A 21,142-nucleotide genomic window follows, 5' to 3' on the forward strand; every position below is an offset into this window, starting at 1 on the left:
AGAGTTCAGCGGAGTCTGATAGCACTTAGGTACCTGGCTTGAGGTTCCATGCCTAGCCCTGGGTTTGGGGACATCTCAACCATTGATAGCAAGTTACGGCTTCAGGTCTGGTCCAAGGGGCCATAAAAGAGGCCTCCAGGCAAGAAGAAGTAGGACAGTCTGGATGGCTTTCTGTATGTGTTCTAGGAGAGAAGAAGCACATCCTAGCTGCCAGTGTGCCCTCGTTTGTGCCCTGCACAGAGATGGTAGCTGTACATTTGTCTCTCTGCTTGTTGAAGAATTTGCAGGCATCAGGCTGCTCCTCAGTGGCCACCGACTCCACAGGCACTCCCAGTGAGACTGAGTGTATTGGTTAGGGGATTGTAAGAGGCAGAGAGCATCAATAGGACTCCCTGCCCTGGAGATCGGCCTCCTTCCTTCCTCGTTATCCTCCCCCCACCCTCCCTTGCTGTGCCACTCAGTGTAATATTTTGAAAGGCAAGGAGATATCCCAGTGGTCTGCTGTTGGGAATGTTGGCATGCTGGGCAACCTACTCTTTCCTGGGGACTGGGTTCTGGATTCACCTGCTACTCCTTGGAGCTCTGCCCTCATTCCCAGCTGACCAGGTCGAAGATTGATCAGGCAGAAAGGCCAACAGCACAGCCCTGTCTCTACTTCCTAGAGTCAGTGGATGCATTTTGTATCCAAATTCCGCCCCTTTCCTCTCTGGACACCATCTCCTAGGCCAGGTTTTCTTCCTCTCCTTGTTCCTGGTCTTTTCAGATCAGGCTTCAGTCTGGTGTTGTAAGGGGAAGGAAATGCAGGTGGCAGGTTGAAAGGGCAGCAGGGGACTGTCCACAGTTAGGGGACCCAGAGTTTCTGAATTTTGCTCTGCTTTCTTATAAACCACACTCCTTTCCCCCTATAAAGTGAGAAGATCCTGAATTTCTTTGGGTGTGAAGTATAATTGTTCAGTGACATGGCACCTGGCATCAGCAGAGATTTCTGGAGAGATGCTTTAAAACAAGTCTTCGGGCTCATCCCACCTTGAGGATGCCTCCTGGGCTAGGTCTCTGGGTCCCTCCAAATAATCTCCTCTGATCATCTCTCCAACCGTTGCTCCCATCCCGTAGTGTTATGGAGGCCACCTCAGGCCTAGCTCCTCCGGGCCAGGCCGGCGGTGCAAGGGAGGTCTGGGAGTCAGGCGGCTTTGGTGACTCTAGAGGAACTAAACCATCTGTTTTCTTGTCTCAGCCACAGAGCAACAACAAAAACAGTCTCGTAAGCCCAGCCCAAGAGCCCGCGCCCTTGCAGACGGCCATGGTACCTCCTGACTACCGCTTCTCCGCCCCTGCCCCTGGCTGCCTCCCCTCCTTCCCGCTTCCTCCCAGGCCTCCTTGGCCCTTTTCCTTTCTCATCCCTATAGAGCAGGCTGCTTTGCGCACTGCCCCATAGGCCCCTCACTGTCGTGCTTGGCTGTGTTCCTTCCTGCATGGCAGAACTGCTGCTCCTGCTTCTTTGCTCTTGGCGGGGGGAGAGTGATCAGGGCTCTCAGCTAAGCCTCCCAGCCCCAGGCTGGGCCCTCAGTGGGTCTGCTGCAGGGGCCGGGAAGGTGAGTTGCTTATAAAAGGAGAGGGTAGGAGCTTTCTTGGGATCTGTACATCAGTTCTTGGAGGCCTCCTTGTAAAATCTACCTCAGCCTCTCCTTTGCAAAGCAATGAATAGGAAGGGGGGCTGGGGTCCCGCACCTCTGGATGGTGCTGAGGTGTCTGGGTTCCTGGAGAGCCCCCATGCTGTCCGAGTTCTGTCGGGGCTCAGCCAGGGGCACTGTGTGCTCTCAGAGCTCCCTCTGCTGGTGACTAACTAGAGTTAGCAGGGGGTGTCTGGGAGAGAGGGAGGGGGACTTGTGCTGCCCCTCCTCCTACTTCCTGTGGCCTCTGGAGCTGCCTGCTGTGGGGCTGTAGGGACAGGAACTCTGGGAGAGGCACAGGGTGGGTGAAGAAGGCGGCCCTCTGGGCTCAGCTTGCTGAGGGCCATCCTGGGTCTTTCTGGGAGACCTTAGTCCACTCTCCCGGCATCCCTGCCTCCTGCACTCCCCTTGATGAACACTGTTGTCAGGGCCCAGCCTGTGCCCTCAAGCCTACAGCTCCTCCAGTGTACTTGTCCCTTGGGAGAAAGGACACTCAGATTCAGCAGGGTTCGGGAACAGGGGCCCTTGTCCTCGGCTTCCCCAGTACCTGCTTCCATTAAGTGCCAGGCCTCTCCTCCTTACCAGCCAGTGCTGTCCCCTAAATCTGGGGCTTCCAGCTGCCTGGGACCCAGTTGAGCCAGGATATTTTGTCTTGTGAGCATGGCTGGCGAGCAGACCTCAGTGGTCATCATAGGGTCAATGTACGAGGGTGCTGGGGTAGGGGTGGGGTCCCTTAGGGAAGAGCTGTAGGTCTGTCCCCAGGTCAGGAGGGTAATTTTCATCTTCCCTCACAGGAGCCACAAACCACTGTGGTCCACAACGCTACAGATGGGATCAAGGTAAGTGGCTCCTGAACCAGTCTCCTGCTTTCCAGGACAGCAGGAAACAGGTGGACTGGGTCACAGGGTTTAAGCGTCCTGCAGATGGCAGCCTACAGGCTGCACCTCAAGGCCAAGGTATTTGCAGAGTCTAGGCTGGGGGTAGCACATGCCTGTTTATCACTCTGTTGCCAGGGAGGGCATCATACCGTAGTGATGCTGAGCTCAGGCTCTAGAGCCAGACAGGCCTGAGTTTGCATCCTGGCCCTGGACCCCTGGACCAGTCACTCTCCCAGGCTGCACCTCAGTTTCCTTTTCTGTAAAATGGGGATAATAAAAGTAGAATCTTCTTCCATGTGAAGTTTAAATGAGAGTAAACATTAGCTAGAAAAACAGAGGCAGTCAGACCCTAGAGCAGTCATTCCCCATTGCCTCACTCCTTTATGCCCTCAATAACCTTGTCTCCGTATTTTCACTACCCTTAGTAAATACTTATTGAGCCCAAAACCATCCACGGCTCTGGTTTACAGAGGTGACGAGACGAAATCCCTCTCCACAGGTGTAGGGGAGGTAGATAATAAACCGAAAACCAAATAAATAAGATAAAATCCAGTAGTGATAAGTGCTATGAAGAAATGATGCAAAGTAAATAGATAATGAACAGGGCCTTTAATTAAGTGGTCGGGGAAGGGCCTCCCTCAGGAGGTGATATTTGAGCTAAAAACTAAAAGACTGGAAGGAGACAACCAGGCAGACTCTGAGGCAGAGTGCCCTGGACAGAGGGAATGCAAGGGCAGGGGCTTGGCACATATACGGGACAGAAGAAATCAGAGCTAAGGGTGTGGTGAGGAAGGGGGAGAGTAGCAGGAGGGTGGTGAAGCTGGAGGAGCAGACAGGACCTGCTCTGTAGGATTTGATAGGAGTTTGCATTTTTTTTCCAGCAGCAATAAGAAGCAGTTGGAGGCTCTTAGCAGGGGAGTAATGGCATCTGATTTACACTCTGGCTGTGTTATGGGCAAGAACTTCAGGGAGGAAGCAAGTGTGGAAGCAGGGAGACCAGGCAGCTATTGTGTATTTCAGGTGCCAGATGTTGGCATCTTGGGCTGAGGTTGTAGCTGTGCATTTGAGGAGAAGAGGTAAGACACGTAATTTATTTTGGAGGTAGAACTGACAGATTTGGTTTTAGATTAGATAATTGAGATATGAGGGAAAGAGAGAAAGAAAAGAATCAGCATAAAAATCAAACCTAGAAGATGACTCTAGGTTTTAGCCTGAACAACTGGATAAGTGGTACATTTACTGACTTGGGGAAGACTCAGGATGGTGTTTGGGAATCCAGAGTTTCATAGGAGTCAGATGGCAAGGGTGGAAATAGAACCTTCTGATTCCTCCTTGCAGCTCCCGTAGGAGCACATGCTCTTGCTTTTGTTCTGCTTGGCTCCTCTGGTTTCCAAGGGCCTCATTTATAGAAACTTGTTCTTTTTGGCCTGCAGGGCTCCACAGAGAGCTGCAACACCACCACAGAAGATGAGGACCTCAAAGGTAGGTGCTAGCCCTTGGTGGGGAAGGGGCCCCGGCAGTGTCCCAGGTACCTAGGCTCCAGTGGGGCACCTGCCTTGTCTGCCCCCAGAACTGAGATTGGTGGCTCCTTATACGCCAGGAGAAAGTTTGGCATAAAAGCTACTTTCCATGGGCCAAGATATGAGGCCCTGTCTCTTGTTGCTGGGCTGGGCAAGTGGCTTCTCTTCTTTGACCCCAAGTCTGGGATAGCTAAACGAGGGCTGTTCCTGAGGCCCAGGGCTCAGAGAACTGTTCCTGTTGCTGCTGCGATGTGATATCCCAGAACAGGGACATCTTGAGTCCCTGCAGAAGCAGCCTATAGATGTCATGAGCCATTAGTAGGGTGACCAGTCATCCCAATTTCCCCAGGACTGAAGTGATTTCCAGGATGTGGAACTTTTGGTTTTAAAACTAGGACAGTCCTGGACACGTCGGGGTGGGTTGGTCACTCCTACCACAAAGCTTTGGTATGAGTGACGGAGTCAACCACATTTGGCCCTGTCCCAGTGGTCCTGTGCAGACCACCAGCTTAAGTTTGGGCCTGGCCAGAGTGTCAGGGGGTGTGGGAAGGCATGGCAGGCCAGGCTGCTGGGAATCTCTGTCCTGCTCTTTGGTTTGGCCTCCTGGAATTGCTCCCTTTGCCTTCAGTAAGTGACCTTAGGCCAGGTCCTCAGAAAAGTTGGAGGAACGTTACAGGACAGAGCTGAGAGAGCATGCCCAGCGGCGATAAGGGAGCAACAAATCTCTGGTAATACCAAAAAAAAAAAGGAAAAGGAAAAGAAAAAAGAAAGCATAAACGTATAAGGCAGTAAAGAACAGTGCTTCCAGGGCTGCTGGGATTGAGGTCAGATCAGTTCACTTCTGGCGGTGCTGGCAGGGTAAGCGGCTCCTGCACTGCTGGGCTCTTGACCTTGTAGCCTTGCCCCCTAGAACATCTTCCCCAGGACTTGTACAGGCTGTTCGCAGGCTCCTCTGGAAGCCACAAACCCAGGTCTGTGCGCCTTCCTGGGGCTCTCAGCTGGGAGGCCTCTGTGGCAGAGGCGGCGGCGTGGGACGTGGTCCAGCGTCCACAGCAGCCCGAGGCATCGCCTTGCCCCGGCTCTCAGTGCCACGGGCTCGGGTCCTGTCCGGCTTGCTCGCTCACCTGCCTTGTTCTGTTTGTTTTGGCTGCTCTGCCTTGCCCTGCCCTGCCCTGCCCTGGCTGGCTAGCTGCCCCGCTCCGCACTGGGAATGGCAGCTCGGTGCCTGAAGGACGGAGCTCCCGGGACAGAACAGCCCCCTCTGCAGGCATGCAGCCCCAGCCTTCTCTCTGCTCCTCAGCCAGTAAGTGTGAGGGAGGCACATTCTGGCTTCCGTCTCCCTGGCTTGTCCTGAAGCCCCTCGGGGATTCCCCCCCCAGCCCCTCCTCAGAGCTGTCAGCCCAGCCCAGCTGTCCATTTGGTCAGCCTCAGGAGCTCAGCCTCTGCTGGGTGTGGGAGCTGATTGGAGGTGCTGTTAAGACCAGGCAGGGGCCCTGAGACTGGGGCCCAAAGACATGAAGAGCGGGTGGAAGATCGTTGCAGGAGGGAAGGAGTAGAAAGCCACTGGGATGTGCAGTGGGCCTTGCCTCGGCACCGAGTGGGAAGAAAGGTGGAGTCAGAAGTCAGGTCCAGGGTAGTGGGCATGGGGTGGGGGGGTGAAATTTGCCATAGTCAAGAAACCATGTCGGGATGTGGTGCTTCTTGAGGCTAAGCGTAAGATCATATTAAGAGCTTGGGGTGAGACAGGCCTGAGTTTAAATCCAGCTACACTACCTTCAAAAATGTGTGAAGTAACTTAACCTCCCAGAGCTACAGTTTACTTATCTGTAAAGTGGGGATAAAATGGCACCTACCTCATAGCATTACGAAAAATAAATGGGATAGTAGGATGCCTGGGTATGATGCTTTGCTGGGTTAATGGTAGCTTGTATTTATATCTTTAGTTGTGTTTTTGTAGAGGATGCCTTTGTCTGCTTCTTTCCCTCCTACTGTCTGTCCTTTCAGAGTTTCTAAACACGATCCTCTTCACCCATAGGGCCCCAGTCAGGTCCTGCAGATGGGTGTGGTGGGGTTGGAGAGGGTGTGTGTGTGTGTGTGTGTGTGTGTGTGTGTGTGTGTGTGTGTGTGTGTGTGTGTGTGTGTGTGTGTGTGTGTGTGCAGATGGGTGTGGTGGGGTTGGAGAGGGTGTGTGTGTGTGTGTGTGTGTGTGTGTGTGTGTGTGTGTGTGTGTGTACGTGTGTGTGTGTGTACGTGTGTGTGTGTGTGTGTACGTGTGCCTACCTGCTTGCCTCTAGAAAGTGGATAGAGCTCTGTGGTTCCCCTCACCTCCTGTTTATTCACCTAGAGCTGCCCCCATGGTGGTGCTGGTGGCTGTAGAGCCCCCCTCCTGGCTGTACCATTGGCTGCTCTGCCTTCTCCCAGTGGTGCCCCTTAGCTGTGCTGTCCTAATGCTCACATTTGTCTTGCAGCCTCTCGCTCCTGTGAGGAAAGGCTTGTGGCCTGGGCCAGCCTGGGGCTCCGGTCAGGGTTAGCCCGAGCTCAGTACGAGGCCTCCCTTACCCTGGCGGTACCCTCTGCTAATAGTGGCGCTCCCTGTAAGTGAGCTGCCTAGGAGAGCAGGATGTTACCAGCAGTCCCTTGGCTTGGGATTGGGGTTGGGGGCGCTCTGAGGGCACCAACTCTGCCTGCCTGTCAGTCTGAAGCTTGTCTTGGTTTTCCTGAGGGACATGTCCTGGCTTGAGAGCTGGTATGAGATTTAGAGCCTTTCCAAGGCTTGTCCAGGGTAAACGGAACTGTCTCACTGGTGAGAGGCTCCATTTAAGAAAGAGTGTTTGTAGTTCCAAGGTCCTTTATCCCAGAAAAGCCCTGTGGAGGAGATGAGCAGGGTGAAGAGAATTAAGCATCCATCCCAGGGCTCTGTTCATCCTTTGGAGACCTCATCCCTGGCTAGATTCTGCTCTCAGGCTGGCTGTCGCCCAGGGCTAAGTTCTGGACCACTAAGTGAGGGCTGGGGGTGGGGAGGTGGTAACTGAGACCTGACTGAGCCCCTTCAGGTGAGAGAAGCAAGTGGGTGGTGGAAACAGCCCTATCGGGAGATGGTTCTTTGAGAGGCTAAACCTGCTAGGGATCAGATACACAGACTGAGGGCAGAATATTCACAATGTGTCAGGCTCCTCAGCTGTTAAAGACAAGAGTGTTTTCTGCATCCTGGTTGTTGATGGAGAGGGAGGCAAAGGCCAGAGGATCATAAGGCGGGCTTTGTGCGGGGCGGGGTGGGGGGGGTCGTTAGCTCTATGGACAACAGAGGGGGAATGGAGAGAAAGGTGGGCTCATCTTCCTGCAAAGGGCCTTAAAGACAGAGAAGACAGGGATGTCTTTGTCAGAGAGATCACAGGGGATTCTCTGAAGGATTGGGGAGGGCTTTCCATCACTTGGGAGATTCCCAGTCTCCCGCGGGTAAATTGCTATATTTTTCCCCCCACAGTGCGAAAACAGGAGATCATTAAGATCACAGAACAACTAATTGAGGCCATCAACAATGGGGACTTTGAGGCCTACACGTGAGTAGAGACTTATTTCCTTGAGACCCAAGTCATCTCTCGAGGCCTTCCCTCCTCCCAAAAAGCAGCTGGGACCAGGGGTAAAGAGAAGGCTGGGCCTTGCACACAGTGTCTGAGTTAAACACCAGGCCCCTAGCCTGGGAGCCCTTCCAGGTAGACATCAGTGATTGAGCCCGCCTGTGGTGTCTGGGCCGTGGGCTGAAAGGGCAGAACTAAGTGGCTTGGCAGGCAGGGCTCTAAGATCTCAGCCGTGTTGTCAGGCCCAGCCCACAGATAACCTGCTGCGGGACAGACACCACTGATGGGGAAGAGAGACGAGTAATTCTCGTACAAGACTGATGGGCTGCTTTTTTTTTTCCCCCTGCAGGAAGATTTGTGATCCAGGCCTCACTTCCTTTGAGCCTGAGGCCCTCGGTAACCTCGTGGAAGGGATGGATTTCCATAAGTTTTACTTTGAGAATCGTGAGTGGGTTCGTGCTGCTGAGATACTCCTGCCTGCCCCTCACCCCCTTGCCTCTGTCCCCGCTCACCTTCTCCTCTTCCCAGTTGCCCGCTTTTCCCTTACTGGACCTGCCTGCCGCACCCTGGTCTATGTGCTTGCCCCCTTGGGCCCTGAGGATGGTCTTCAACTGGCACCTTCAAAGGGCCGCCTCCACAGCCCCGCCTGCCCCTCCATTCTGCAGCTGCCTTGTGGCAGTGCCAATGCCAGTTGCGATAATCAAGGCCACTGTATTTCTTTAAGCCTCGCCTTGTTCCAAGACGATTGGAAACCATGCGAGGTTAGGTTGAAATGATCTCAGCTCTGTGTCTGCAGGTTTCAGAGTAGAGGAAATTAAAACCATGATAAGAATGTGCAAGCAAGTAACAGGGCGCTGTTTGTGATTGTGAGATCGGAAGTTGTGGCTAGGGTCCTCCTAGCCACGAGGGAGACAGGAGTCCTGGCTGGGAGCCAGGGGTGCAGGGTATATGCCCTGGACAGTTCCTGGAAGTCCCAGAGGATAAGAAGCTGATTCATCTCCTCCTCCCATCTTTCTTTCCACTAAGACCGTCCCCCTTCTTATTTTTTTCTCATCTTTCCCACTTTATCCTGGGAAAGGATCCTACCCTGGATTTTATTTTCTCACTGTTTTCTCTACTAACTGCCATCCTCTCCATGTCTTAGCTGCAGTTATAAACCCTAGGTTATCTAGGTAATTCTGTCAGCCAGAAGCAATTCCAGAATTTATAGAAGCTCTCCAAAAGGTCTCATGTAGCCCCTAATATTTGAATTGAAGTAAAATATGAATCTCAATAAAAGCAACACAATCCATAGTGTTTGCTGATAATGGCAACCCATCTTCTCTTGGTTTTCCCCCAGAGGACCTGGGAACCCTGAGAATATCCTGAGCTTGGTGCTTTGGTGACTTTTTTTTTTTTTAACTTTGGATCTTTTTAAAATCAGAAATCAATTTTGAATATTTTAAGTTCTTGATTTTGCTCTATAACCCTAATTAGGGACAAGCCAACCCTTATGAAATCTAAACCCACCTATTAGGGTAGAAAGATCATCATAGGCTTTCGTTAAGATAGTCCTGAGTTCAAATGTTGTGTGATTTGGACAAATTACTTAACCTCCTTGAGCCTATTTCCTTATCTTATAAAGAAGAAAATAATATTGACCAAGGAATATGGCTCATGCGTGTAAAACCCCTCAGCACAATGTCTGATTAAAACAGTAGCTGCTATTATCATTGTTCCACACCTTTCTCTTCCTTTTGAATAATCAAGACTAATCTGATGGGGTTTCCCAGCCTCTGGAAGGTGTATGGGGACTTGGAGACTCACAGAATGGTTACTGGAGAGAGGGTGAGACTTGGGAAGTGCAGGCTGGGTGGAAAATGCCAGTCCCCAGGCCTGACACCCTCCTACCTACCCCACCCTTCCCTGCCCCCTACAGTCCTGTCCAAGAACAGCAAGCCCATCCACACCACCATCCTGAACCCGCACGTCCACGTGATTGGAGAGGACGCGGCTTGCATCGCCTACATCCGCCTTACCCAGTACATCGATGGGCAGGGCCGGCCTCGCACCAGCCAGTCAGAGGAGACCAGGGTCTGGCACCGCCGGGATGGCAAGTGGCTCAATGTCCACTATCACTGTTCAGGGGCCCCTGCCGCACCGCTGCAGTGAGCTCAGCCACAGGTGCACCTGGTGGGGGGTTGGGGAGCGGCTGGGACAAGTGGGGTCAGAGGAGGAAGAAGAGGTTGAGAGGTGGCATTGGGGGAGGATACATGGGCCATCCCAGAAGAGTAGTGAAGGCTGGACAGTGTGGTGGTTGTAATAAGTCATGCTCTGAAGTCAGACAGACTTGGGTCTGGCTCCTTGACTCCAAATTGGGTGACCTTGGACAGGTTACTTCCCCTCCCTAAGCCTTATTTTCCTCAGCTGTCAATAAGGAAGAAGGAGGGACTTCCCTGGCGGTCCAGTGGTTAAGACTCCGCCCTTCCACTGCAGAGGGCTCGAGTTTGATCCCTGGTTAGGGAACTAAGATTCCACATGGCTGCAGTGCAGCCCCCCCCCAAAAAAAAAGGAGCGGTGGCTACCTCTTTTGTTGTGGTGAGGATTAAATAATATACTTGTAAGTAAAGCACTTAGTAAGCAAATGTGAGGCAGTGTTATGTTTAAATACTAGCTTCTCCCCCATCCTCCACCCTCTCAGGCAGACTTGACCACGTATGTAGTGTGTTTAAGTCTCTGGAACTCCTCTGTGTGGGTATTGTCCTCTGTTCTGTTACCAGGTCTGTTCTGTTTGACAGGGGCATAAGGAGATCCCAGCCGGAGGTCAAACCTTCGCAGCCAGTGGCTCTGGAGGGCCTGAGTGACAGCGGCAGTCCTGTTCGTTTGAGGTTTAAAACAATTAAATTACAAAGCGGCAGCAGCCAATGCACGCCCCTGCATGCAGCCCTCCCGCCCGCCCTTCGTGTCTGTCTCTGCTGTACCGAGGTGTTTTTTACATTTAAGAAAAGAAGATCGTTTAAAAAAAAAATGGGATCCATACCGTGATGCGTTTTAAAACCACCAATAGCCCTTGGGCTAGCAAGAAGGCAGGAGTTTGTGTGATGCCCATCCTGGCACAAGCAATGGGCTCACCTACCAGCCCTGAAGAGGTGAGCTTAGCCTCTGGCCTCCATGGACTCAGGGGACCAGGCAAGAACTCTGACAGAACTTTGGGGGCTGTGATGTGATTACAGCCCCTGAGGTGGCCTACCTGCCCCAGGTCTAGGAATGGACGTCTTCAGAATTTGTATACACGCCTAGAATGAGGCTGATGAAGAACATCATGGCCAACAGACCTACTTGGGAGAGAACGCGGAGCTCCCAGCCTGCCGTGGAGGCAGCTGAGAAACAGTGGGCTCAGGACTGAGAAGCAGGGCCCGGACATTGCTGTACTGTACCATTTAGTATAGACGGGAAGAGAATTGGTGCTGCAGAAGTGTGTCCGCTACAAAGCTGATGAGAAACCTCGTGTTAGTCTGACATGCACTCACTGACTCATCCATTTCTATAGGATGCACAATGCACGTGGGCCCTGCTATTGAGGCCCAATCCTTGCAGCTGGGAAGTGGGAGGGGTTGCCGCTTTGCTTTGTGTTTGTTTTCTTATAACTTAGCAAGGAGAGAGCCGGGCCTTGGTCTGGGCTCCCCCTGCTGCCTTTGGCAGTTCTGTTTCCGTGCTGATTTGGATCATCTTTGTCTTGCCTTTTCATGCTGGTGGTCCCTGTGCTGACCCTCATCTGGACCTGGGCCCTCTGCCAAGTGCCCCTGTGGGATGGGAAGAGTGAGGCAGCGGGATTGAGTGATGGTTGTTTCTATGCATTCAGGCTGCCCTCGGGGCTGCCTCCCTTCTTCCTCTTCCCTTGCTGCACGCCCATCTCTTTTCCTGTCTTTGAGATTGACCTGACTACTCGGGCAAGAAGAGGTATCCTCTACAAAGAGACCTCCTTACTGACCAACTGAAGTATAGACTTAACTGCTGGACAATCTGCATGGGCATCACCCTGTCTCTCACCTGCATGTACCCAAAAGAGATGTCCAGAGCCAAGGCTCCTACATTCATTGTCCCTCTCTGTGCTCAAGGAGTTCCATTCCAGGAGGGAAAAATTTATACTCTAAGCAGATAGCAGAGAAGATAATGGAGGAGCAATTGGTCATGGCCTTGGTTTCCCCCAAAACAACTGTGCAGACCTGTCTGCACAAATGTCTGCACTACGGGGGGATAGATGGGTGGGCCCCAGCTCCCTGGACTGCCTTAAGGAGTCACAGGAGCTGGGAGAAGAGGCAAAGCTACAGGTTTACCTTGGAGCCAGGTGAGAAGAGAGCAGACTCACAGGTGCTGGTGCTTGGATTTAGCCAGGCTCCGCTGAGCACCTCCTGCATGCCCCAGCCCCTGGGCCCTAACCCTTTTCTGCCCTGCAGCCTGCAGTACCAGCACGCAGACACCTTCACCACAGGGTTTGGTTTTGCTGGCTTGAAGACAAATGGTCTTAGAGTTCATTAAGACCCATAGCTTCATATGGCTGCTCCAGCCCCACTTCTTAGCATTCTTAATCCTCTTCTGGGGCTAATGTCAGCATCTATAGACAATAGACTTAAAAAAAAAATCACCTTTTAAACAGGAAATGAGAAGGCATTTGATGCAGAATTTTTGCATGATGACATAGAAATAATTTAAAAATAGTGTTTGTTCTGAATGTTGGTAGACCCTTCATAGCTTTGTTACAATGAAACCTTGAAGATATTTAATAAAATAACCTTTAAACACTCCATTGTGTTACTGCTGTTGGAGGCTTATGGCCGGAGGCTTAGATTTAACAGCCTGGGTTACAAGGCTTCAGGTGGAGAAGATGTACCTTCTCCCACCCCTTTTGGGCTCATTTTAGAATAAGACTTCCTCATAAACTCATCAGCCTCCAATTAGTCCCCCGGTCTGAGGCGAGTTTGGAGCAGGGGGAAGAACTCGGGCCCTTAGCGGGTGAGCTCTGAGTCTCGCCCCGCCCCCGGGCCCCGCCCGCGTCCAGGACAGCCTTCCCGCCCCTCAGTGGGCCGGCCCGGCTCCCCCTCCGCCGGGCCGAGTGGAAGAGCCCACACCCTCGGCCCGCCCCGGCTCCGGGACCCTCGGCGCCGACGCTAGCCGGACCGTGCCACTGCGCGGGAAGGAGGGGGGCGCCTCTGTCGGGGCGCTCGGAGCCCGCCGTCTATGAGGCTGCGGCTCGGCCGAGCGCTGCGGAACACCGTTCGGCGGCTCGGCACCTCGGCAGCGCGGCGGCCCGGCCCGGAGGTGGGGGTGACGCGAAGTGGGGCCGCGAGCGGCTGCGCGCCGCCTCCCCCCGCTGGGAGCGGTGGTTGGGCCCGGCTGCGGCAGAGCGTTCGCTCGGAGATGGCGGAGCCGCTGCGACGCAGCCCGAGGCCCCGAGAGCAGGGAAGCCGGGCAGCCCCGGGACGTGGCGGAGCCCGGGGACAGCGGGGACGCCGCCCAGTCCGCCGGGTGAGCCGCCCTTGAGGAGACCCCCCGCTCAGAGTGTGGCCCCCAGCCACGGTCCCCGCAGTTCTTCCCTCACAGACTTCCCTCAATGTGGCCACCGAAACCTCCCGCAGGGGCGTCCCCGGCCGCCCCTCGGGGCGGCCTGCGTTCCCCTCCCCCGTCCCTTCCGCAGGCCGCCCTGGCAGTGGCCTCATTCCCCTCGGCTCGTCCCCTCCGCACGGGGCTCCTCCTCCCCTCGGGGCTCCCCCCAGCCCGACGCCCGCCCCTATGTCCCCGCAGACTCCTCCACGCGCCCCTTGCCCCATCCCCTTTAATGCTCCACGCCCGACTCTCTCCATACCCACCTGTAAGCCCATGTTCCCACCAGCAGGGCCCTCCGTCCGCGACCCCCGTGTGCCAGCCCCCCACGCCCGTGTCGCTGCTCGGTCCCCCTCCTCCCGCGGCATCTGCACTGCCGGTCTCCCAGCGCGGGGCCCACACCCCCGCCTTCCCCAGCACCCCCCTCGGTTGCTCTCCTCCTGCTGCGCCCGCACCTTTAGCCCCCTCCCCGCCGCGGTCCCGCTTCAGCATTTATCCTCCCACCCCAGTACTCCCTCATCACCCCTTCCCTGAATATTGCTGCTTCTTCTAGGTTCGAAGCTAAAATGCAGTGGTTAAGACCAGGGCTGGAGCCTGACAGGCCTGACGTTGAATCCCATTTCCTCCACTGACTGAGCTGTGTGATCCTGGGCAAGTTGCTAAGTTCTCTGGACCTCAAATTAGTCATATGTGAAATGGGAATATTAGTTATCTCTTAGGACCGGTGTGAGCATTAGATATATGGAAAGCTCTTAGAAGAATGTCTGGCAAAGTGTAAGCCCTCAGTAAATGTTAACTCTTATTCTTAACCTCGTGGGTGATACACCCCCAGTATCTGCTTCCCCACAGTGACTTCTTCTCACTACTGTGTTTGCCCCAAAAAGTTTCCTCTAATTCTTAGGATTCGTCCCTTCCCATCACCATTTTGATCCTTTCCCAGCTCTCTTTTCACGCCGATTAGTTTTACCCAGGCCAAAGCAGAACTGTTCTTAAGTTGTCTCTCTCAGTTCTGAAGGACCCCATCTCTGCTTAATCACCCGGAGATGTGTATGTGTGTGTGTGTGGGATGTGTGGTAGAGAGAGATCTCCAGCCACTGGCCTTACTTCGAGTGACTAAAGTGGGGAGAGTGACGGTAAAGCTTCTAGAAGTAGTCTATCTACTTAAGGAAAAGAGTCTCCGGGATTAGGTCTCCTTAAAACTATTTTCTGATCCGACTGTTCTTACTCCTTCTCTATAATTGATTGTATACTACTTAAGCTCCTGTTGCTCTCTGTCATGCAGCCCCATTCAGTTCGCTCTGTTTTTGTAACAGGACTCAATCCCTCATGTCTCTCCAGGGTAGCTCAGGACCCTTCTGAGCTGTTCAGGGGTGAGGGTGTAGTACCACCTAGGCTAAGTTAGGAAAGAGAACTGGAGTGGATAGGGAGACAAACCCTGGACTCAGCTCTCTAGCTTTTCTTAGGTACCAGTGATGTGCCCTGCTCTGGGGCTACATTGTTATCACCCCTCTTGACGCTGGCACAAGTGAAATAAAGGGGAGGGATGGGTAATTTTTCACAAGCAATGGAAAAGAGAATCCCCAGGTTCTGGATTTGGAAGGTAGTAGAATGATTAGCTAACACCATTTCTCTTCCCTCTTGAATTTCCCCACCTGACTGCAAGTTCATTAGTGCTGTTAGCCTGTGGTGTTGGGTTTGATAGATGAGGAACATTAACAGACACACGAGTTTCCTCTTATCTGATATTTTGTTGGAGCACGGGACTTCTGGGGCTTTCCGTCCCTTCTTCACAGGACGAACAGAGCTCCTGCTGGCTGACCAACTGCTCTGTCACGGGTTGGGAACTCCTTTCAGAGCAGGTTCATTTTCAGCCTCCTGGGCTGTTTGGCCTCTTGTCGATGGGAAATTTGTTCCCTTCCAGACCTTGGATATACTGCTTCAATTCTGAGCTTAGCTCAGGGGGGAGAATTTAGACAGTATTCTAAGAAAGGGAACAGGCTGTGAAGCTAAAGTATGAGACTCAGATTATGTTGTTTTTCTACAGGAGCTTTTTTTTTCTGGAGAACAAACCATCCTGTGAGCAGGAGGTAAGAGAAATGGGGTGAAGAGGGGAATGGATTAATGACACAGTTTCAAGGAGAGAAGTAACCCATTGATTTCTGTCTTACAGGTAGTGAGGGCAGAGATTGTGAACTTTGCTGACCTCTGATGTGAGAAGCTCAGCCAGGACCAAAGGTGGAGCCTGGCTAGATTTGCATCCTGAAGCCATGGGCCAGTGGGCCATGGTGACCTGAGACCAATGGACTCTGTCCAGTTGCCCCCTGTTGCCCCTTCTACCTCCCCTATCCTATACTAAGGGGACTTGTTTCCACCTTTTCAGGGAACTGACCCTGCAGGAATCCCTTTCCCCTCTTTTCATATCCTTCTACCCTCCCAAGAGAGCCTCAGCCTATAGAACTCCTACCTCCCATCCCCTAAGGTGGTCCCCATCCCTGCCTCACCTCCCCCGCCATGCTCAAGCTGTGGAAGGTGGTACGCCCAGCTCGGCAGCTGGAACTGCACCGCCTCATACTGCTGCTGATCGCTTTCAGTCTGGGCTCCATGGGCTTCTTGGCTTACTACGTATCCACCAGCCCCAAGGCCAAGGAACCATTGCCCCTGCCCTTGGGAGACTGCAGTAGTGGTGGGGCAGCTGGTCCTGGCCCTGTACGGCCTCCAGTCCCACCCCGGCCCCCCAGGCCGCCAGAGACAGCACGAACTGAACCCGTGGTCCTTGTGTTTGTGGAGAGCGCATACTCACAGCTGGGGCAGGAGATTGTGGCCATCTTGGAGTCCAGCCGTTTTCGTTACAGCACTGAGCTGGCACCTGGCCGAGGGGACATGCCCACACTGACTGATCATACCCGTGGCCGGTATGTCTTGGTCATCTATGAGAACCTGCTCAAGTATGTCAACCTGGATGCCTGGAGTCGGGAACTGCTAGACCGGTACTGTGTGGAGTATGGTGTGGGCATCATTGGCTTTTTCCGAGCCCATGAGCATAGCTTACTGAGTGCCCAGCTCAAGGGCTTTCCCCTTTTTCTACATTCAAACTTGGGGCTCCAGGACTACCAAGTGAATCCTTCTGCCCCACTACTGCATCTCACACGCCCCAGCCGCCTGGAGCCGGGTCCACTGCCCGGTGATGACTGGACCATCTTCCAATCCAATCATAGCACATATGAACCAGTGCTTCTTGCCAGCCTTCGACCAGCTGAGCCCCCGGTGCCAGGACCCTTGCCTCGCCGGGCCCGGCTTCCCACTGTGGTACAGGACTTGGGGCTTCACGATGGCATCCAGCGGGTGCTCTTTGGCCATGGCCTCTCCTTCTGGCTTCACAAACTCGTTTTTGTCGATGCTGTTGCGTACCTCACTGGCAAGCGCCTCTGCTTGGACCTTGACCGTTACATCTTGGTAGACATCGATGACATCTTTGTGGGCAAGGAAGGAACCCGCATGAAGGTGGCTGATGTTGAGGTCAGTCTTTCTTTTTCCTGACTCATTTCTTTCCTTAGAAGCTGTTTCAAGCTCTGTCCTATCAGACTCCCTTCCTTGATTCTGAGCTTGTCATAGGTACGCTCCCTACCCTTTCTAGGCAAGAAGAATGCTACTTCTCATTTTTCTCCTTCTTAGTCTCCTGATTTCTCATGTCCCTGCTACTCTTCCCAGGCTCTGTTGACCACCCAGAACAAACTCAGGACCTTAGTCCCCAACTTCACCTTCAACTTGGGCTTCTCGGGCAAGTTCTATCATACTGGTGAGCTTATTCCCCTGCTCCTTCAGCGTATCAGTCTTAGTTTGTCTCTTCACTGTCCATCCTCCTGGGCAGACAGGTTGGAGAAAAGGGGCAAGGTTTGGGGTCAGAATGCTATGAGGAGCTAGCAGTGGGTATGAATTTAGGTTAGCATGGGCGGCTGGAGGGCAGGCTGGCAATCGGGAAAATAGTCTTAGGTGGGCAGAGGTCAGCAATGTTGTCCCAAGGATGGAAAGTGGTCAGTGTTGTTACAGAACAAAGGAGGGCACAGGGGCTGACCGGCTGTGGTCAGTGGTCAGTGTGTGGTCATAGGGACAGAGGAGGAGGATGCAGGGGACGACATGCTGCTGAAGCACCGCCAAGAGTTCTGGTGGTTCCCCCACATGTGGAGCCACATGCAGCCACACCTGTTCCACAATCGCTCCGTGCTGGCTGACCAGATGAGGCTCAACAAACAGTTTGCTCTGGTGAGACCCTTGGATCTCTTCCCCATACTTTCTCCCAAAGATGATGCTTCCTTCTCAACCTTACCCTAATGGGGTACCCTTTCCCCACCCTTTCCATTTTACTTTCTGTGGAGGCATCCCCACCCTCTTTACCCTCTACTCCCCAAACCTCACCAGGTCCTGGTGAGAGTCTCTGCCATTCCCAGGAGCATGGGATTCCCACGGATCTGGGGTATGCTGTGGCCCCCCACCACTCCGGCGTGTATCCCATCCACACACAGCTCTATGAGGCCTGGAAATCCGTGTGGGGCATCCAGGTGACCAGCACTGAGGAGTATCCCCATCTCCGCCCTGCCCGCTACCGCCGTGGCTTCATTCACAATGGCATTATGGTGAGGGACTCCCAATATGGACTTGAATCAAACTCCCACATTTGGACAGCCTCCAACCTGCATTGTCCAAGTTCATCCATATAATAAGGGGTAGAGAGATAAAAAGTCATAATGCACATAGCAAGAGCTTTGTTGCTGTAACTTCAGACTGAGTCCTCTACAAACCCAGGGAATCCTAATGCCTCAGGTCTTTTGTCCTTAATTTACTTCTCATTCTACCTTTCAAATCTCATCTGTCCCTGTTTGTTCTTTTCCCTCAGGTGCTGCCACGGCAGACGTGTGGCCTCTTCACTCACACGATCTTCTATAATGAGTATCCCGGAGGCTCTCGCGAACTAGACCGGAGCATCCGAGGTGGAGAACTCTTTCTGACAGTGCTGCTTAATCCGGTAAGGTGCCGAGAGGAAGGGCTAGAAGATTGGACAGCCAAAGTGTTTGCATACTGAGACTTTTGCTCACCAAGCCCACTTCTGAAGTGGGGTAGGCTCTCCAAATCTGACATGCAGGCACCCCCTTTCAGATCAGCATCTTTATGACTCATCTGTCTAATTATGGAAATGATCGGCTGGGCCTGTACACCTTTGAGAGCCTGGTGCGCTTTCTCCAGTGCTGGACACGGCTGCGCCTACAGACCCTTCCTCCTGTCCCTCTCGCATGGAAGTACTTTGACCTCTTCCCTCAAGAGCGAAGCCCCCTTTGGCAGGTATAGGTGGAGCTCAGGCTGACCTAGAGATGTGATGGGGGTGGCCGTTGAGGAAAAGATTATCTGATTCTTGGCCTCACCTTCAGAATCCCTGTGACGACAAGAGGCACAAAGATATCTGGTCCAAGGAGAAAACCTGTGATCGGCTCCCCAAGTTCCTCATTGTGGGACCCCAGAAAACAGGTGAATCATCCTTAGGCAACTTCTGTTGCCTTGCCTTAAACCCAAAGAATTCTTTGGCCAAGGAACTCCCTTCTCATACCCACCCCTCATTAATCCAGTCCCTTGAGTGATTCTTAACCTGGTTATACATCAGAATCATTTGTTGAGTTTTTTTTGAAAGACCCACAAGTGATTCTGATGCACAATCAAGGCTGAGAACTACCATTTTAACCCTTCCCTGGGCCTCTCTCAGGCTTTCCTTTTCTCGCTCTAGTTTGGCCAAACGGTATTTTACCACCCAGAGTGATTATTTTCTCACCTCTTTCAAGCTGATGTTGTTGAGGTGGATTCTCTCCCACAATGGCCTGGACTTTCTCTCTCATTTAGGGACCACAGCTATTCACTTCTTCCTGAGTCTCCACCCAGCTGTGACTAGCAGTTTCCCAAGCCCCAGCACCTTTGAGGAGATTCAGTTCTTCAGCAGCCCTAATTACCACAAGGGCATTGACTGGTGAGACCTGGAATGCTTCTCAGGACACTCCCTTCCCCTAAAATACCCCATTCCAGCTTCTCCCAGCACAGATGTCCGGCCCCTTCACTCTGCAAATTCTCTGCCTCTCCTCTCTACTACTTCCTAGGTACATGGATTTCTTCCCTGTCCCTTCTAATGCCAGCACTGATTTCCTGTTTGAAAAAAGTGCCACCTACTTTGACTCAGAGGTTGTACCACGTCGGGGGGCTGCCCTCCTGCCGCGAGCCAAGATCATCACTGTGCTCACCAACCCTGCTGACAGGGCCTACTCCTGGTACCAGGTGAGCCTGAAGCTAGGCACACATCAGAGCTTAAGAGAGGTGGTGACTGCTAGAGAGACAGAGAGGAATGAGGGTAGAGAAACTAAGCTAGTGCCTTGGGGAGGGGTGCCTGTGCTGTCTGTTCACTAGACTAAGAGGAAGGGCAGAACAATGCTGTCAAATCACCAATTCCTTGCCTTCCTGTTCCTTGTCCGTCAGCATCAGCGAGCACATGGAGACCCAGTTGCTCTGAACTATACCTTCTACCAGGTGATTTCAGCCTCCTCCCATGCCCCTCTGGCACTTCGCTCCCTACAGGACCGTTGTCTTGTCCCTGGCTACTATTCCACCCATCTGCAACGCTGGCTGACATATTACCCCTCTGGACAGGTACAGTTCCCCGGTAGCCCACGTGGGGGTCCCCTTCCCCTCCTTTTCCCTTCAGCCCAGAGGCTTCTAAGGAATACAGAGGGAACCACATCCCTGTCCCTTTAGTTGCTGATTGTGGATGGGCAAGAACTGCGTACCAACCCAGCTGCCTCAATGGAGAGCATCCAGAAGTTCCTGGGTATCACACCCTTTCTGAACTACACACGGACCCTCAGGTGGGAGAGCATGACCCAGGGGAGGATGACTCTGGGGGAAATGGGGAAGCAGGTTGACCGTGTCTGTTTGGAAGAGACATGGATTTACCCTGTCTTGCAAGGAGAGACATGTGTCCCTCTGGGCTGGGAGAGGTAGTGTACATTTATGAGGCTTGGATTTCTTTTCTGTCACCTAATGGCCTCTTCTTGTTGAGCAGGTTTGATGAAGATAAGGGATTCTGGTGCCAGGGACTTGAAGGTGGCAAGACTCGTTGTCTAGGCAAGAGCAAAGGCCGGAAGTACCCAGATATGGACACTGTGGTAAGCAAAGCCAGGGACAGGGTATCCCTTTCCACCTGTAAGATCTGATTTTGTCCACTCCTTACCATTTCTGACTTCATTTTTCTCCTGTTAGTCCCGCCTTTTCCTTACGGATTTTTTCCGGAACCATAATTTGGAGCTGTCGAAGCTGCTGAGCCGGCTTGGACAGCCAGTGCCCTCGTGGCTTCGGGAAGAACTGCAGCATTCCAGTCTGGGCTGATGTATCAGCCTCCCGTACCAGCAAAAGCCCCCTTCTTCCTTAAGGGGCAAGCCCAGAGCAGGGCCCACAAGGGGGATTAGAGTGGCCTGGCCCCTCCCCCTTCTACCTCAGTGGCCTCGAGGCCTGGGATGGCTAAGAAGGGAAGGGCATCCCTTTCCCATAGCTCTGGGGTCTAATAAAGGGGCTTCCCTTGATACCCCACAAGATGGTACTAGGCACCTTTGGCCCATGGTCTTGGAAGGTGGGGGGGAAATGAGAGGGTCCAGGCAGGGTGAAGAGGAACGTATTAATCCAATGCTTTCCCTCTTTATCCCCAGCAGTGTATCTTATCTGTAGTGGCCGTGGGAGGGACCCCTTACTGTGGGATCAACCTGTGGCCCGGCCTCTCTAATGTCATTCACATTGAATGGGGATGAGGTCAGACGGTGGCTCATAGAGCTGAATATGAGCCCTAGCTGTGGGCTAGAAATGAGTTTAATAAACATCCTTATTTTTGTGTTTTG

At 53.1% G+C, this 21,142-nt stretch overlaps 2 protein-coding genes across 2 annotated transcripts in view; both read left to right on the top strand.

Moving 5' to 3' along the window:
- The window catches only part of CAMK2G (calcium/calmodulin dependent protein kinase II gamma), a 54,333-nt gene extending 41,913 nt beyond the window's left edge, over positions 1-12,420 (top strand). Inside the window, exons 14-21 of the mRNA XM_082855086.1 lie at positions 1,235-1,303; positions 2,465-2,509; positions 3,982-4,030; positions 5,258-5,371; positions 7,553-7,628; positions 7,996-8,090; positions 9,565-9,809; positions 10,424-12,420. Coding sequence (XP_082711212.1) covers positions 1,235-1,303; positions 2,465-2,509; positions 3,982-4,030; positions 5,258-5,371; positions 7,553-7,628; positions 7,996-8,090; positions 9,565-9,797 — 681 coding nt within the window. The 3' untranslated portion in view covers positions 9,798-9,809; positions 10,424-12,420. The remainder of the gene's footprint in view (positions 1-1,234; positions 1,304-2,464; positions 2,510-3,981; positions 4,031-5,257; positions 5,372-7,552; positions 7,629-7,995; positions 8,091-9,564; positions 9,810-10,423) is intronic.
- A 3,317-nt stretch (positions 12,421-15,737) lies between these two features.
- NDST2 (N-deacetylase and N-sulfotransferase 2) lies at positions 15,738-20,843 on the top strand (the record flags this gene model as incomplete). Its single annotated transcript, XM_082855226.1, has 13 exons — positions 15,738-16,742; positions 16,935-17,022; positions 17,332-17,486; positions 17,672-17,857; positions 18,118-18,246; positions 18,378-18,560; positions 18,647-18,743; positions 19,110-19,233; positions 19,361-19,535; positions 19,833-19,904; positions 20,010-20,119; positions 20,317-20,419; positions 20,514-20,843. The coding sequence occupies 13 exons, from the start codon at positions 15,738-15,740 to the stop codon at positions 20,637-20,639; spliced, it is 2,553 nt and encodes an 850-aa protein (XP_082711352.1). The 3' UTR covers positions 20,640-20,843.
- Positions 20,844-21,142: the final 299 nt, after the last annotated feature.

The sequence above is a fragment of the Leucopleurus acutus genome, assembly GCF_964270905.1.
Source record: "Leucopleurus acutus genome assembly, chromosome: 14".
NCBI classification, from domain to species: Eukaryota; Metazoa; Chordata; class Mammalia; order Artiodactyla; family Delphinidae; genus Leucopleurus; species Leucopleurus acutus.